We start from the raw sequence: 17,880 nt of genomic DNA on the forward strand, positions 1-17,880 counted from the left end.
AAGGTTCCTCTCCCCACCCCCAGCTTTGTTGAGATATAATTGACATATAACATTGTATACGTTTCAGGTGTACAACGTGATGATTTGATATATGTACATATTGCAAAATTATTACCACAATAAGGTTAGTTAAGAAATCCATCACCTCACAGAGTTACCTTTTTTTGTGTGATGGGAATGTTAAGATCTGCCCTCTTATTAACTTTCAAGTGTACAGTACAGTATTGTTAACTATAGTCACCATGCTGCACAGTAGCTCCCCAGAACTTATTCATCTTATAACTGGAAGTTTATAGCCTTTGACCAACATCTCCCCATTTCCTCCCCAGCCCCAGGTAACCATCCTTCTACTCTCTGTTTCTCTGAGTCTGTCTTTTTTAGATTCCACATATAAGGGATATCATACAGTATTTGTCTTTCTCTGACTTATTTCACTTAGCATAATGCCCTCAAGTTCCATCCAAGTTTTCATAAACAGCAAGATTTCCTTCTTCCTCATGGCAAATATATATATATATATATATACATATATATATATATGTATATATATATATATATATATATATTTCCCCCTCCCTTTATTCCTTTGTCAGTGAACACTTAGGTTGTTTCCATGTCTTCACTATTGTGACTAATGCTATGGAGGTTCCTCAAGAAATTAAAAATAGAACTACCATATGATCTAGCAGTCCTGCTTCTGGGCATATATCTGAAAGAAATGAAATCGCTATCTTGAAGAGATACCTGCACCCCATGTTCACTGCAGCATTATTCACAATACCCAAGTCATGGTTCCTTTTTTTCAGGGGTTTCTTGGATACTCTTACTTCTATATTCTTTCATATTAACTTTATAATCAACCTGTTTAGCTCCAGGAAGACATATGATATTTTAATTGGGATCATCTTAAATTTAAAATGAACCTAAAGACAATGAAACCTTTATGATGTTAGTTATTCTTTCCATTTTTATTTCCATTTGTTCAAATCTAGTTGTGTGTTTTTCAGGAGTGTTTTGTAGTTTTCCTATTAAATATATGCCTAGGATTTTATTTTGTTTTGTTTTATTGCTGTTGTTCATTTCACCAAAAAGGATATACAGTTGGAAAAACCACAAGAAAATATGATCATTAGCCATTAGGGGAATACAAATTGAAACCAAAATGAGAAACCAGTACACACCTATCAGAATGGCTGAAATAAAATATAGTGATAACACTAAATACTGGCAGTACATAGAAACTGGATCAGTCATATATTGCTAGTGGGAATGTAAAATGGTACAGCCTTTCTGGAAAATAGTTTGTCTGTTTCTTATAAAACTAAACATAATCCAGCAATTTCATTATTGGGCATTTATTCCAGAAAAATGAAAATTTATGTTCACACATAAAAACCTGTACATGAATGTTCACAGAAGTTTTATTCAGAATAGCCCCAAACTGAAAACCACCCAACTATCTTTCAACATTAAGGATGAATGTTTAAACAAACTCTGGTACATCCATACTTTGGAATATTGCTCAGCAATAAAAAGGAACAAACTACTGATACATACAACAACTTGGATGGATTTCAATGGAATTATGCTGAATGAAAAAAGACAATCTTGGGACTTCCCTGGTGGTCCAGTGGCTAAGACTCTGCGGTTGCAATGCAGGGGGCCTGGGTTTGATCCCTGGTGAGGGAACTAGATTTCATATGCTGCCACCAAGAGTTTGCATGATGCAACTGAAGATCCCACACGTGGCAACAAAGATCCTGCCTGCAGCAACTAAGACTCAGAGCAGGCAAAAAAAAAAAAAAAAAAAATAAAAAAAAAATTTAAAAAAAGAGAAAGGAAAAAGGCAATCTCAAAAAGTCACATACTGTATGATTATATTTATGCAATAAGCTGGAAATAACATAGAGATTAGGCGTTGCCAGGGCTTCAAGTGGTGGGGAAGGTGGATGTTTATTCTGGCTATAAAGGGGTAGTAAGGAGAAGCTTTGTGGGGATGGAACACTTTTCTCTCACTCTCTCTTTTTAATATTTATTTATTTATTTAGGCTGTGCTGGGTCTTAGTTGTGGTATGCAATACACAAATGCAATTACAAAATGCAATACAATTTTGGATTAAAAGATCTGAAATGATGTCCTGTCCCCATTGACCACATATTGAGAGTCACAACATTTCCCTGGCAAACCTTTCAAATACCTAACTGCCATCTGAAAGAAAAAGTGTTCTAAATGTAATGTTATACATTGTGGTAATATTAGACATTTCTTCTGTTAAAAAAATAGATACTCAATTCAGTTATTGGAAAACTTTTAAAGTATGTTTGAAACAACCTGTGAATATTAATCTACATTTTCTTTTTTAAAAAAGATTATTTATTTATTTATTTGTTTGGCTGTGCCGGGTTTTAGTTGTGGCATGTGGGACCTAGTTCCCTGATCAGGGATCAAACCCGGGCCCCTTGCATTGGGAGTACGGAGTCTTAACCACTGGACCACCAGGGAAGTCCCTAATCTACATTTTCATCTGTAAATTTTATGAAGTCTACATATAAATCTACATATAAAGTATTTCTGATGAAAATTTAGCATTCAAATTGAGATGTGTTGTAAATGTAAAATACACATCTGATTTCGCAGACTTACTACAACAAAAAGAATGCCAAATATCTCATTAATAATTTTAAAAATTGATTACATGTTGAAATGATAATGTTTTGGATATGTAGTTTAAATATATTATTAAAGTTAATTTCATTTGTTTCTTTTTCTTTAATGTGTCATCTGTCTGCAGCACCTCATGCTAAGTTTCCTCCTCCTTTTCCACCTGTGTTGGAAATTGAGGCTGATGCTCTGTTTGTTTCTTTGTTTTAGTTTGATTTTTTGGCCACGTTGAGCAGCTTGCAGGATCTTAGTTCCCTGACCAGGTATTGAACCCGGGACACGGCAGTGAAAGCACCAAGTCCTAACCGCTGGACCACCAGGGTAATCCCCAGGCTGTTGCTCTGTGTCAAAGTGATTTAGATTCTCCAGGCAGGAGTAAGAAGTTTCATTCTTTTTTTTAACACCTTTATTGGAGTATAATTGCTTTACAATGGTGTGTTAGTTTCTGCTTTATAACAAAGTGAATCAGCTATACATATACATACAATTTGGAACAGCAAAGTTATTTCTACATAGTAACAGATGTTCACATTTCATTAGTCAGGGAGGCTAAATTCTGCCTCCCACACAGAGTCATTGGCCAGCTGCACCACCTGCCCAAAGCAACCTCAAGCCTTTGCTCCCACCCACTTCTACTTCCCTCACACAGCTGTGTCATCTATCTGCACCCCCGAAGGCTATGCACTGCCCCCTCCCTGCACTGGACAATGAGGACCTCACTGATTTACAGACCAGGAAGCCTCATATACCTAGGGAGGCCAGAGCCCCATTCTTACTCAGCCATTGGTTAACTGTGCCTTTTGTCTACAGCCTCTCAGGTGCCACTTTGGCTGCCTTCTTTCACATGGCCGTGGGGGTTACTACCTAGCATCAGTTTACTATAGGCTGAAGAAGCTAAAGCCCAATTTCTGCAGTCATTGGCTAACTATTTGTCTGTAGCAACTCAGGCTAGACCCTGCCTCTTTCACTCTGCACATAGCAACAGGGGCTTCTCCCTAGTAACAGGCTGCTGCTTCATCCCATTGGCCACCAGAAACTAGATCCCACCTTTCGTACACAGCCATTGGACAGCTGTACCATCTATCTAAAACCCCTCAGACTTGGTCTAGACAAGAGAGCTCAAATTGCTGGCTTCCATTAACTCTTCCACCACCACTGCTCAAATGGTAGGACCTTGAATTTGGTCATTTGTTATCTGACCAACCATCAATGACTCTCTTGTCAAAATCTAAAATCCAGGCTCCTGTAATAACATTTCTACTACCTTTGGACCAAATTTCAACCCTATCAGTATTGCTCTAGTCTGACCTGTAATCTACAGCTCTGATAATTCTTCCACCATCAATGCCTTTCTCGTATCTTTTAGCATTCAGCCTTTAATTAACTATTCCTCCATCAGTGTCTCCCTGATCTGGAGCTTGAACCCAGGCCTGTTAATTTCTCCACCATCAATGAATACTAGGACTGATCTCAAACTCGACATCTGTGAACCTTCCAACATTAATGACCTTAATAAAGTCCATCTGATAAAGACCACAAGGGTCACATCCATAGTTGGACAGAAATGGATTTTTTAAAAACAAGTTATTTATTTATTTATTTTTGGCTGCATTGGGTCTTCGTTGCTGCGTGTGGGCTTTCTCTAGTTGCAGCAAGCAGGGGCTACTCTTCATTGCAGTGCGCGAGCTTCACATTGCGGTAGCTTCTCTTGTTGTGGAGCACGGGCCCTAGGCTCACAGGTTTCAGTAGTTGTGGCACGCGGGCTCAGCAGTTGTGGCTTGCGGGCTCTAGAGGGCAGGCTCGGTAGTTGTGGCACACGGGTTTAGTTGCTCCGTGGCATGTGGGATCTTCCCGGACCTGGGCTCGAACCTATGTCCCCTGCATTGGCGGTGGATTCTTAACCACTGCGCCACCAGGGGAGCCCAGAAATGGGTTTTAACTTGCTGCAGCAAGGGAGACCACACACCGTAGGAATTGTGGAGGAGCTCACTTAGGATGGCCAACTTGTTTTAGTTTTGCCTGGGACTTTCCTGATTTTAGCACTGAAGTTCCCTTGTTCCAATAAACCCCTCAGTCCTGGGCAAACAGGTATGGTTGATCACCCTAGTCTCACCAAAGGAAGAAATAGGATTATGGTAAGTCCCCTACATATGAACAAGTTCCGTTCTGAGAGGGCGTTTGTAAGTCCAATTTATTCGTAAGCCCAACAAAGTTAGCCTAGGTACCCAACTAACACAATTGGCTATATAGGACAGTACTGTAATCGCTTTATAATACTTTTCACACAAATAATACATAAAAAAACATACAAAAAATAAAGAAATCATTTTTAATCTTATAGTACAGTACCTTGAAAAGTACCGTAATACAGTACAACAGCTGGCATCCAGGGGCTGGCATCAAGTGAACAGGGAAGAAGAGTTACTGACTGGAGGAGGGAGAGGAGGTGGGAGATGGTAGAGCTGAAGGATCGTCAGCAATAGGAGACGGAAGGCAAGCTGCAATTTCACTCACGCCTGACGGTGATGGCACAGATTCTGGTTCCTTGCTGGATTCAATTCTATCTAGCCTCTTTTTTCATCATAGATGACATGGTAGCACTGGATTGCATTCTGAACGGCTGCTGCAACCTTCGTGTACCATTTTACGTTCGGGTCCTGTGCCTCAAAAACTAACAGTCCCTCTTCAAATAAAGAAAATCCCCTTATCATTTCCTGCATCGTGAATCTCTTCGGTTCTTCAGCAGTACCAGCTACATAACCGCTGCTTTTACACTTGCTTCCGGACATCCTGGCCTTGAAATAAAGATGCTGTACTACTGTATTCTATACAGTATGGTACTGTAAAGTACATAAAAGCACAACCACTTATAGAGGATGCACACACATGACAATGTACACCAGACATATGAGCTAATTTACGTGATTGGACATGTGAACGCACGTCAACATCTTCGAAAGTTCGCAACCTGAAGGTTGTATGTAGGGGACTTACTGTACTACAGGATGTTGGGGAAGAGTGGAGTTCAGTTAAATTTAAATGAAGCAGAGTACTGATTAGCCCAAAGCAAAGTAGGTTGGTATGTAAAAGAGTCAATGTCAAGTCTGGACTGTGAGGTGGATCCAGGGTCCTTTTTATTTAGAAATGCTAAATTAAAAAAAGATGTGACATACTGTCTGCTAAGGTTTCCACTACAGTTGCAAGAAAAAAGTGTCCTTATGCTTTCTGTCTGGTTGTGGCATCCGAGATTGAATGGGGGAATACAGGGGAAAATTGCAACTGACAAATAACCTTGTGAATAGTAAAAGCCTCCTTTATTTCAAAGAAGAGTTTATAAGAGCAGTATTGGAAAATTATTCCCCTACACCCTTGCCTTCTGATTTTACTTTTAAAAGCATAAGCGTTCAGTCTAAGCATGGGGGGGAGGGATAGTCAGGGAGTTTGGGATCAGCATGTACACACTGCTATATGTAAAATGGATAACCAACAAGGACCTACTGTATAGCACAGGGAACTCTGCTCAATGTTATGTGGCAGCCTGGATGGGAGGGTAGTTTGGGGGAGAACGGATATGTGTACATGCAAGGCTGAGTCCCTTTGCTGTGCACCTGAAACTGTCACAACATTGTTAATCAACTATACTCCAATATAAAATAAAAAGTTAAAAAAATAAATGTGACATGTTTGCTTCAGATACCCCTTATTTGAAGCTCTGAACCTGGGTTGGAAATCGAATCTGCTTCTCTGTGTCAAAGTGACTTGGATCCTCCAGGCAAGAGTGGGCTGTTTTATTCTTACTGGCATAATTTCAATTAACAAAGTTTCTGATAGTCTATGATTTTAGAGAACAAGTTTTCTGGGACTAGGGTAAGGCAAGAGAGACACTCCCTTCAAAGTGCAAAATTTAAGGGGGCACCGAAAAACTCAGTAATCAAAATCAATAACATTTTAGTGCAATATGTTCAAAAGTCAAAATACAAGAACATTGATGATTGAATCATTAATAAAGAACATGAAGCCAGATCAGAAAAATGCAACATAGGTGTTGGTAGAGTTAAGAAAGGTTCAGGTTTGAGATCAGCTCAGAGAGGCATTGATGATGGAAGTAAACAGGGTCTAGGATTTGAGAGGTTGACCAGAAGTCACAACAATAATAAGTTTTGGCAATTTATGTCGAGGTGCGTGTGTTACAACAATATTCTCATATTTGCCATTCTGTCTTTCATCCAGTTCATAAATACTGCTGGGGAGACAGAGAAAATGGGATAATCTGAGAGGTTAACATTCTAGCTCTCCAGATTGTTGAGCTGAGGTCCAGAGAAAGGGAATGAATGTCCTCAGGGTACCCAGCAATCCATACTCAAGCTTAGCCAGGGTCTGCCTGCTGGGTTGGAAACACCTTATGCAGGCAAAAGAGCTCTTTACCTCTTGTCAGAGTAGGCTCCCTGCAGGAGGGTATACTAGGACTAGGTTTTAAAGACTGTGTATAAGAGTTCAGAGGTGAAGAACACCCAGAATTCTCTTCTCTCCCAAGAGTCAGTAGCAGCTCCTGAATTTCCATATAAGAGAGGCTAACCTGGTTGACAGCAGGTGTTGGGGGCATGTCTTGGAGATGCATTTTCATCGAAAGTGTGCTTAAAATGTTTTCTAAATAGTTTTCTATTGATAATTTGCTGAAAAACATTAGTTGTCCATATCAAAGGCTAGTATTATTATTCTTACCTACTATCATTTCAGTGGGGTAATGGAGATTGAGGGGGATTAAAGACCCCTCCATATCAGTTCCACAGTCCGTCAAAACGAGACTGTACCACCTTGACTCCTCCCCTATCTTCTACAGTGGTATCGCCCAGGAGGGACTTTTCCCCCCTCTTCCCAGTGGTATCTCCCTTGAAGATCGGGACACATCTCCCCTTCCCCCGTGGTTGGGGTTTGGCACCTCTGCTTCTGTAAACTTTGCACAAACCTATAGAACTCGGTTCCAAAGACCAGCTTCTCCCGGAAGCTTGTCTTCAGAAAGTTTCTACCCATGAACGACACCCCCCCCCCTTGCCTATGGAACAGCCCACTGTACGGAATGGATGCTATGATGGCGGCCCTCATGGTGGAACGCCTCGGCGCAGCCATGTTCCTCTCTCGGCACCGCTGCTCATGGACAAAGTCTCTGCAGATCCATAACTGCACCTTGTTCAGAGTGAGTAGACCACAGTCACACAGCTCTTGTGTGATCGTGTGCGAAATTAACAGCCCCAGAAGGGGCAGGTTCAGAGGTGAGGACAGGAAACGGAAGTGGCCCTCAGAGGCTGTTTAAGTCTTGTTGGCGCGCGGCACTAAAGCGAGTGCACGAGGGTTTGTGGCGTGACAGTCATCAGTGATTTTGAGGTGATGGCTTTGTTGGCTTTTGGGAATGACAGTTTGTGGGGTCAGTTGGTGGGGAATTAAAAAGTCTGGTGAATGGGAGTGTATGCGGGTCAGGGAGGGATGGAGGCTTCTGAGGTAGTCAGTTTTTAGATTCCTTGCTGCATTTTGTTGTCAAGTCCTAATAGTGTGTGTGCGTTTAGATTTTTTCCTCAGTCTCCCCAGAGATTTGCTAATTTTATTAGCCTTTCCAAACAACCAACTTTTGGCTTTGTTGATCCTCTCTGATGTACCTTTGTTTTCTCTTTCCCTAATTCCTGCTATCTGTGCTATTTTCTCTTTTATCTAACTTCTTAAATTGGTTGTTAATTCATTAATGTTCAGCCTTTCTTTGTTAAAATGCATTTGAAAACATGAATTTCCCTTTAAGAGTCTCTTTAGTTGCGTTCCACAAAATGTTATATACACCATCTTATTATTGAGCTTTGTGTTTAATTTTTCTCTTTCATTTATTCTTTACATTACTATAATGTTTTGGGAGAGTTGACATTTTAATTAAATTTTTTATCCAGGGATATGGTATGTTTGTGTGACTATTTTATATTTGTCAATTTTTTTAACTTTTTAAATTTATAGGTGCAGCTCCTTAAAGAGTTTATTTTACATATTTTATATTTTTCTTGTTATCATTACTAACGGATTTTTTTCCCGTTTTCATTTGGTCATTATTATACAGGGAAAAAACTATCTGATCTTGTAATTTTATCTTGTATCCAGCCCCTTATCAAATTACCCTATGACTTCTGGTAGAGTCTGGGGTAGGTTTTCTATGTATAAAATCATATCACTGGCAAAGAAAGCTACATTTTCATTTCTTTGCAATATTTATTCTGATTATTTCGTCTTCTATTGTGTGATCTAGAGCCAGAAAAAACAATTTTGAGTTGTATCAGACATCCCTATCTTTTTACTAATTTTAATGGCAGTTGCTTCATCATTTTACTTTTTAGCATAGTATTTCAGGGATGTGTTTTGTAAATGATTTTTGTGATATTTAAGTGATTTACTTCCTCCCTAATTTTAGTTTGAGTTTTTATTAGTAATGACTGCTGAATTGTGTCAAATGCTTTTTTGGTGTAAGTTAAAACCAGCATGTTTCCTCCACCCCCCTAATTTGTTGATTTAATCAATATTATTAATGTTGAATCATCTTCTGGAAAGAAGAGGCTCAGAGCTTCTCCGCAGAAGAATTTAAGAGGGATTTTTCACCCTAAAATGGTGAAATAATTAAAGTGGACAGAAGAGACCCCTTTCATTAAGATTACCAGGTTTCCAGGTTTTTTGCCGCCACAGTCACTCACCAGGACCCCATGGACAAGTCCTTCCCCTGCCTACCCCATGGGGCTTCAGCACCATTCACTGCCTCACTTTCACCTTCTCCCCAAACCCAGATCTGCCGTGAACCTGGAATTGAGGTATGAGCTGGTTGGCTAAAGTGTGAAGCACCCTCTGTGGAGCCACCCAAGAGTAACGGACTCTGAGTTCATTAATTTGACTCCAAATATCATGATTGTTTCCACAATCTACCCTCACTAATACTCAGAGTGGGAGTTGCTGAACTTTGTGGGGCGAATGTGGAATGACAGTGATGACGTGGATATGTCCTTTTAGGATTTGTTGGTGTCTCTGTGGAGCTGTTGAACTTTCCGCATATTGGAGGCTGCAGGATCTTCCATTTATTCTGACTGCAGCCCACGTACAAAGGCCTCTCCAGCTTTGGAAGGTGGGCTGGTACTCAGAGTCAACATGCCAGCTAATGGGAAATCACCCCAGAGGTTTCCTGCCCTGGTTCCAGGACAACCTGGCAGATCATTTGAGGTAAGTAAGAGGAGCCTACTTTTCCCCATTTTTTAATTTTTAAAAAAATTTTTAGACAAAAATTTGTATTTTTTAGACCAATTTTGATTTTTAGATAACTGTAAATTCAAATGCAATGTACTGATGTACTGTTTACCCAGTTTCCCCCATCATAGCATCTTGCAAAATCTTGGTATTGATACAGTATCACAACCAGGATATTGACATACAGAACATTTCCTTTACCACAAGGATCTCTCATATTGCCCTTTAATAGTCACACCCACTTCCCTCCTCCCCCTCTCCCTCCTTAACCCCTGGCAACCAATAATCTGTGCTCCAGTTCTATAATTTTGTTATTTCAAGAGTGTTATATATGTAGCATCATACAGTATGTAACCTTTTGGGACTGGCTTTTTTTACTCAGCATAATTCTCTGGAGATTCGTCCAGATTGTCGCATATATGAATAGTTTGTTCCTTTTTATTGCTGAATAGCATTCCATGGTATGGATTTACCACAGTTTGCTTAACCAGTCACTAGTTGAAGGACATCTTGGTTGTTTCCAGTTTTTGGCTGATATGAGTAAGGATGCTGTGATTGTGTAAGATTTTTGTATCGAAGGAATGCACGTGAGTGCAATTGCTGGATTGTATGCTAAGAGCATTAAAACAATTAAGTGACCTACTAATTTTTAGTAGTTCTAGATTTACAGAATAATTGAGATGGTAGTATTAGTGTGGTACATTTGTTACAATTAACCAATATTGATACATTATTATTAATTATAGTCAACAGTTTACAGTAAGGTTCACTCTTTGTGTTACACATTCTATGTGTTTTGACAAATACATAATGACATATATCCACCATTACAGTTCATACAGAACAGTTTCATCTGTGCTTTAGCTATTCATTCATCTTTCCTCTCCCCCTGCCTGAAACTCTGGCAACCACACTCTTTTACTGTCTCTATAGCTTTGCCGTTTCTAAAATGTCATATAGTTGGAATCATACAGTCTGTGGCCTTTTCAGATTGGCTTCTTTAACTCAGCAATTTGCATTTAAGTTTCCTCCATGTGTTTTCATGGCTTGATAGCTCATTTATTTTTATCACTGAATAATATTCCATTGTATGGATGTACCACAGGTTGCTTATCCATTCACCTATTGAAGGACACCTTGGTTGTTTCCAGTGTGGGGTGATTATGAATAAAGCTGCTATAAACATATATGTACAGGTTATGGTGTAGACATAAGTTTTCCATTCATTTGGGTAAATGACTAGGAGTGCAATTGTGGGTCACATGGTAAGACTTTGTAAGAAACTACCAAACTGTCTTCCACAGTTTTTCATCATTTTCATTCTCACCAGCAATGAACAAACATTCTTGTTGCTTCACATCTTTGTCAGGATTTAATACTGTCAGTTTTTTGGATTTTAACCATTCTAATAAGTGTGTAGTGGTATCTTATTGTTTTAATTTGAAATTCCATAATGAAAAATGATGTTGGACATGGTTTTACATGCTTATTTCCCATCCGTATATTTTCTTTGGTCAAGTGTCTATTCAGATCTTTTGCCCATTTTGTAATGGGGTTGTTTGTTTTCTTATTGTTGATTTTTAAGAGTTCTTTGTATATTTTATTTTACTATTTAAAAATTTTTTTAAAAATATTATTTATTTATTTATTTATTTATTTATTGGCTGTGTTGGGTGGGTCTTAGTTGCGGCACGCGGGATCTTTCCTTGCAGTGCGTGGGTTCTCTGTTGGGGTGCACGGGCTTCCCTCTAGTTGTGGTGTGTGGGCTCCAGAGTGCATGGGCTCTGTAGTTGTGGCACACTGGCTCCAGAGTGCGTGGGCTCAGTAGTTGCAGCACGTGGGCTTAGTTGCCCTGCAGCATGTGGGATCTTAGTTCCCTGACCAGGGATCAAACTGGCGTGCCCCGAATTGCAAGATGGATTCTTAACCACTGGACCACGGGGGAAGTCCCTCTTTGTATATTTTTAAACACAAGTCATTTTATCAGTTATGTGTCGTGCAAGTATTTTCTCCTGTTCTGGGCTTGTCTCTTTATTCTCTTAACAGTGTCTTTCACAGAGCAGAATTTTAAAATTTTAATAAAGTCCAACTTGTCAGTTTTTCTTTCATGTAACGTAATTTTGGTGTTATATTTTAAAACACTGCCAAACCCAAAGTCACTTAGATTTTCTCCTGTTATTTGCAGAAGTTTTCTTTCTTTCTTTCTTTTTTTTTGGCTGCGTCATGCAGCTTGTGGGATTTCAGTTCCCTGACCAAGGATTGAACCTGGGCCATAGTAGTGAAAGTCTGGAATCCTAACCACTAGGCCACCAGGGAACTCCCTATTTGCAGAAGTTTTATATTTTTGCATTTTGCCTATAAGTCTAAGATCCATTTAGAGTTAATTTTTGTGAAAGTTGTCAGGACTGTGTCTAGATATTTTCTTTTTGCATATGGATAGCAAATTGTTTCAACACCATTTATTGAAAAGGCTGTCCTTTCTCCATTGAATCGCTTTTGTTCCTTTGTCAAAAATCAGTTGTCTCTATTTGTGTGGGTCTATTTTCTGGCTCTCTATTTGTTGCATTGATAAATTTGTCTATTTTTACCAATACCATACTTTCATTTATTTATTTATTTTTAAATTGAGGTATAATTGACTTACAATATTATATTAGTTTCAGATATACAACATAGTGATTCGATATTTGTATGTATTGTTAAATGATCACCATGATAAGTCTAGTTGACATCCATCACCATACATAGTTACAGAATTTTTTTTTCTTGTGATGAGAACTTTTAAGATTTACTCTCTTAGCAGCTTTCAGATATCCAATATAATATTATTAACTATAGTCACCATGCCTGTACATTACATCCCCATGACTTATTTACTTTTTAACTGGAAGTTTGTACCTTTTGACTCCCTTCACCCATTTTACCCTCTCCTCTCACCTCTGGCAACCGCCAATCTGTTCTCTATATCTATGAGTTTGGTTTTTTGTTTGTTTTGTTTTGTTTTAGATTCCACATATAAGTGAGATCATACACTATTTGTCTTTCTCTGTCTGATTTATTTCACTTAGCCTAATGTCCTCAGGGTCCATCCAGGTTGTTGTAAACAGCAGGATGTCTTTCTTACTCATGGCTGAATAATATTCCATTGTGTATGTGTGTATATCTATATCTATATTTATATCTATCTCACATTTTCTTTATCCGTTCATCCATTGGATGGACACTTAGGTTGCTTCCATATCTTGCCTATTGTAAATAATGCTGCAATGAACATGGGAGTGCACATATCTTTTCAAGTTAGTATTTTCATTTTCTTCAGATAAATACTCAGAAGTAGAATTGCTGGATCATATGGTAGTTCTATTTTTAATTTTTTGAGGAACTTCCATACTGTTTTCCATAATGGCTGCACCAATTTGCATTCTCACCAACAGTGCACAAGGATTCTTTTTTCTCTATATCCTCACCAACAATTGTTACTTGTCATCCTTTTGATAATAGGCATTCTAACAGGTGTGAGGTGATAGCTCACTGTGGTTTTGATTCACATTTCACTGATGATTAGTGATGTTGAGCATCTTTTCATGTACCTATTGGCCATTGCTATGTCTTCTTTGGAGAAATGTCTATTCAGATCCTCTGTCCATTTTTAAATTGGATTGTTTTTTGCTATTGAGCTGTATGAGTTCTTTATATATTTTGGATATTAACCCCTTGTCAGATATATAATTTGCAAATATTTTCTCCCATTCAGTAGGTTACCTTTTCATTTTGTTGATGGTTTCCTTTGCTGTGCAGAACCATTTTAGTTTGATGTAGTCCCACTTGTTTATTTTTGCTTTTATTGCCTTTGCTTTTGGAGTCAGATCCAAAAAAATCATTGCTAAGACTGATGTCAAGGAACTTACTGCCCATGATTTCTATGAGTTTTATGGTTTCAGGTCTTACATTCAACTCTTTAATTCATTTTGAGTTAATTTTTTATATGGTGTAAGATAGTAATCCAGTTTCATTTTTTACATGTAGCTGTCCAGTTTTCCCAACACTATTTTTTTGGAGATATTGTCCTTTTCCCATTGTATATTCTTGGATCCTTTGTCATAAATTAATTGACCATATATGCATGGGTTTATCCCTGGGCTCTTTATTCTGTTCTGTTGTTGTTTGTGTCTGTTTTTATGCCAGTACCATACTGGGTTTTTTTCCCTAAATTTATTTATTTAGTTTTATTTTTTTAATTGAAGTATAGTTGATTTAAAATGTTGTATTAGTTTCAGTGTACAGCACAGTGATTCAGGTATATATATATATATATATATATATATAATTTTTTAGATTCTTTTCCCTTATAGGTTATTACAAAATATTGAGTATAGTTCCCTGTGCTATACAGTAGGTCCTTGTTGGTTATCTATTTTATGTAGATAGTAGTGTGTATATGTTAATCCCAAACTCCTAATTTATCCCTTCCCCCTTTCCCCTTTGGTAAAGGGGAGGTAACCATAAGTAACCATAAGTTTGTTTTATGTGTCTGTGAGTCTGTTTCTGTTTTGTAAATAAGTTCATTTGTATCTGTCTGTTTTTGTTTTTTGGCTGCACCACCAGGCTTGCAGGATCTCAGTTCCCCCACCAGGGATTGAACCCAGGCCACGGCAGTGAAAGCACTGAATCCTAACCACTAGGCCACCAGGGAACTCCCTGTGTCTTTTTTTAGATTCCACATATAAGTGATATCATATGATATTTGTCTTTGTCTGGCTTACTTCACTTAGTATTATAATCTCCAGGTCCATCTATGTTGCTGCAAATGGCATTATCTGATTCTTTTTTATGGCGAGTAATATTCCATTGTATATATATACCACATCTTCTTTATCCATTCTTCTGTCGATGGACATTTAGGTTGCTTCCATGTCTTGGCTATTGTAAATAGTGCTGCAGTGAACATTGGGGTGCATGTAACTTTTTGAGTTATAGTTTTCTCCCATACTGTTTTGATTACTGTAGCTTTGTAATATATAGTTGACCTTTGAACAACACAGGTTTGAACTGTGTGGATCCACTTATATGTGGATTATTTTCAATAGTAAATACTACAGTACTACACGATCTACAGTTGGTTGAATCTGTGGATACAGAGAAACTGAGAATAAGGGGGAACAAAGTATATGGTGGGCCAACTATAAGTTATACATGGACTTTCAACTGTGCAGAGGGTCAATGCCCCTAATCCCGCATTGTTCAAGGGTTTTAAATCAGATAGTGTAATGCCTCCAGCTTTGTTCTTCTTTCTCAAGATTGCTAGTGTGTTGCAGTATTTAACTTACTGCAAGAAGTGAACTTACTGCAAATAAGTAAACAACAATTTAACTTACTGCAACGTTTAGTTTTGTTAGGTTTATACTTAAGTGTTTCATACTTCTGAGTAATTATCAATGGTTTCATATTTTTTATTTTGGAGTCCACGTTTTCACTGCTAACATATAGAAAAACACTTGGTTTTTGTATGTTTTTCTATGCTTTCTGTGACCTTTTCATCTGGAAATAGGGACAGTTTAATTTCTTCCTTTGTATTCTGTATGCCTTTCATTTCCATTTCTTGCCTTATTGTAATGGTTAGAACTTCCAGCACTATGTTGAATAAGAGTCATGAGAATAGACATCCTTGCCTTGCTCTTGGTCTTCAGTCTTTTATCATGAAGTATAATGTTAGCTGTAGTTTTGTTTTATATGCTGTTTATCAAATTGAGGGTGTTCCTCTGTATTTCTCTTTCTATTCTGGTTTTTGCAGGAATGAGTGTTGGATTTTTTCAAGTGCTTTTTCTATATTGATTGATACAATCATGTGATTTTTAAAATCCTGTTAACATGGTGGAGTATATGGATTGATTTTTGAATATTGAACCTGCCTTACATCCCTGGAATAAACCCTAATTGGTCATGGTATATAATTCCTTTAATATATTAATGAATTATAGTTGCTAATATTTTGTCAAGAAATTTTGCCTCTATATTCATGAATGATATTGCTGTGTAGTTTTCTTTTTTATACTATATTCATCCAGTTTTGTAATCAGGGAATGTGTTAGTTTCATGTGGTTGCTGCAACAAATTACCACAAACTTGGTGGCTTAAAACAGCAGAAATTTATTCTCTCATAGTTCTAAAGGCCAGAAATCCAAAATAAGCATCACTGGGCCAAAATCAAGGTGTTGACAGGGCTTTACTCCCTGCAGAGGCTCTGGGGGAGAATCTGTTTCTTGCCTCTTCCAGCTTTTGGGGGCTGCAGCTATTCCTTGGATTGTGACTTCATCCCTTCATTCTTCATGGCCAGCATCTTCAAATATCTCTCTACTGTCTTCACATCACTGCCTCTGTGTGCGTCAAATCTTCTTTTGCCTCCCTCTTGTAAGGATACATGTGATCACATTGAGAACCCACCTGGATAATACAAGATACTCTCCTTATCGGAAGATCCTTAATCACATCTGCAAAGACCTTTTTATTTTTGCCATGTAAGGTGATATTCATAGATTCCAAGGATTAGGATGTGGATATATTTGGGGGGCCCCTTTTCACCTATCCTAGGAAAATACTAGCTTCATAGAATGAGTTTGAAAGAATTACCTCCTCTTCTGTTTCCTGTAGGAGATTATGTAATTGTGTTAATTCTTCATTAAAAGTTTGGTAAAATTCTCCAGGGAAACCATCTGGCCAGAGATATCTTTCTTTGGGTGAGTTTTATTTTTTATTTTAAAAAACTTTTATTGGAGTATAGCTGATTTAAAATGTGTTAGTTTCTGCTGTACAGCAAAGTGAATCAGTTATACATATGTCCATTCTTTTTAGATTCTTTTATGAGTTTTAAATTATGGATAAATTTTCCTTATTAGTACAGGGCTACTTAAATTATCTATTTCATATTGGACGACTTGTGGTCGTTTGTGTTTTTTGAAGAATTGGTTCATTTCATCTAAGTTATAAGTGTAGAATTGTTCATAGTAATTTCTCTTTTGATGTCTGCTGGGTCTGTAGTGATATTCATTGTTTCATTCCTGATATTGGTAATTTGTGTCCTTTCTCTTTTTTTTTTGTCAATCTTACTAAAAGTTTATCAATTTTATTGATATTTTCAAAGAACCAGCTCTTTGTTTAATTGACTTTTATCTATTGTTTTTCTGTTCAGCTTCATTAATTTCTCTTCTTTTCTATTATTTTCTTCCCTCTGTGTGCTCTGGGTTTATTTTGGTCTTTTTTTCTTTATTTTTAAATTGAAATATAATTGGCATATAACGTTATGTAAGTTTAAAGTGACAATGTGTTGGGAGTTCCCTGGTGGCCTAGTGGTTAGGATTCCAGGCTTTCACTGCTGCAGCCTGGGTTCAATCCGTGATGGGGGAGCTGAGATCCTGCAAGCTGTCCTGTGCAGCCAAAAAAAAAAAAAAAACCAAGTGACAATGTGTTGACGTGATACATTTATATACTGCAATACGATTACCCCTGTAGCATTAGCAAACACCTCAATCACATCACATAATTATCATGTCTTTTTTGTGGCAGTAACAGTTAAGATCTAGTCTCTTAGCAACTTTGTATAATACAGTATTGTTGACTATAATCACTATTCTGTGCATTAGCTCTCTTGGACTTACTCATCTACTAGTTCCAAGTTTGTACTCTTAACTTATCCTCAATATGGTCTTTTTTTCTAGGTTTTTGGTGTGGGACCTTAAATCTTTGATTTGAGACTTTCCTCTTTCAAATGTATGCATTTAGTACTGTATATTTTCCTCTCAGCAATGCTTTAGATGTGTTCCACAAATTGTAAATATGTATTTTTTTCATTTTCATTCAGTTCATTGTATTTTTTGGATTTCCTTTAGACTTCCTCTTTGAACCATGGATTATTTAGAAGTGTATTGTTTCATTTCTAAGTGTATGGAAATTTTCTTGTTATC

The 17,880-nt window shown here is 37.7% G+C and overlaps 1 protein-coding gene across 1 annotated transcript in view; it reads left to right on the forward strand.

Annotated features, from left to right (window-relative positions):
- Positions 1–7,869: 7,869 nt before the first annotated feature.
- The window catches only part of ZNF157 (zinc finger protein 157), a 28,983-nt gene continuing 18,972 nt past the window's right edge, over positions 7,870–17,880 (forward strand). The window contains exons 1-2 of the mRNA XM_027091389.1: positions 7,870–9,495; positions 9,692–9,898. Coding sequence (XP_026947190.1) covers positions 9,419–9,495; positions 9,692–9,898 — 284 coding nt within the window. The 5' untranslated portion in view covers positions 7,870–9,418. The remainder of the gene's footprint in view (positions 9,496–9,691; positions 9,899–17,880) is intronic.

This window comes from Aethalodelphis obliquidens, unplaced genomic scaffold (genome assembly GCF_003676395.1).
Source record: "Aethalodelphis obliquidens isolate GAN/ISIS:26980383/991018 unplaced genomic scaffold, ASM367639v1 scaffold71, whole genome shotgun sequence".
Classification (NCBI taxonomy): Eukaryota; Metazoa; Chordata; class Mammalia; order Artiodactyla; family Delphinidae; genus Aethalodelphis; species Aethalodelphis obliquidens.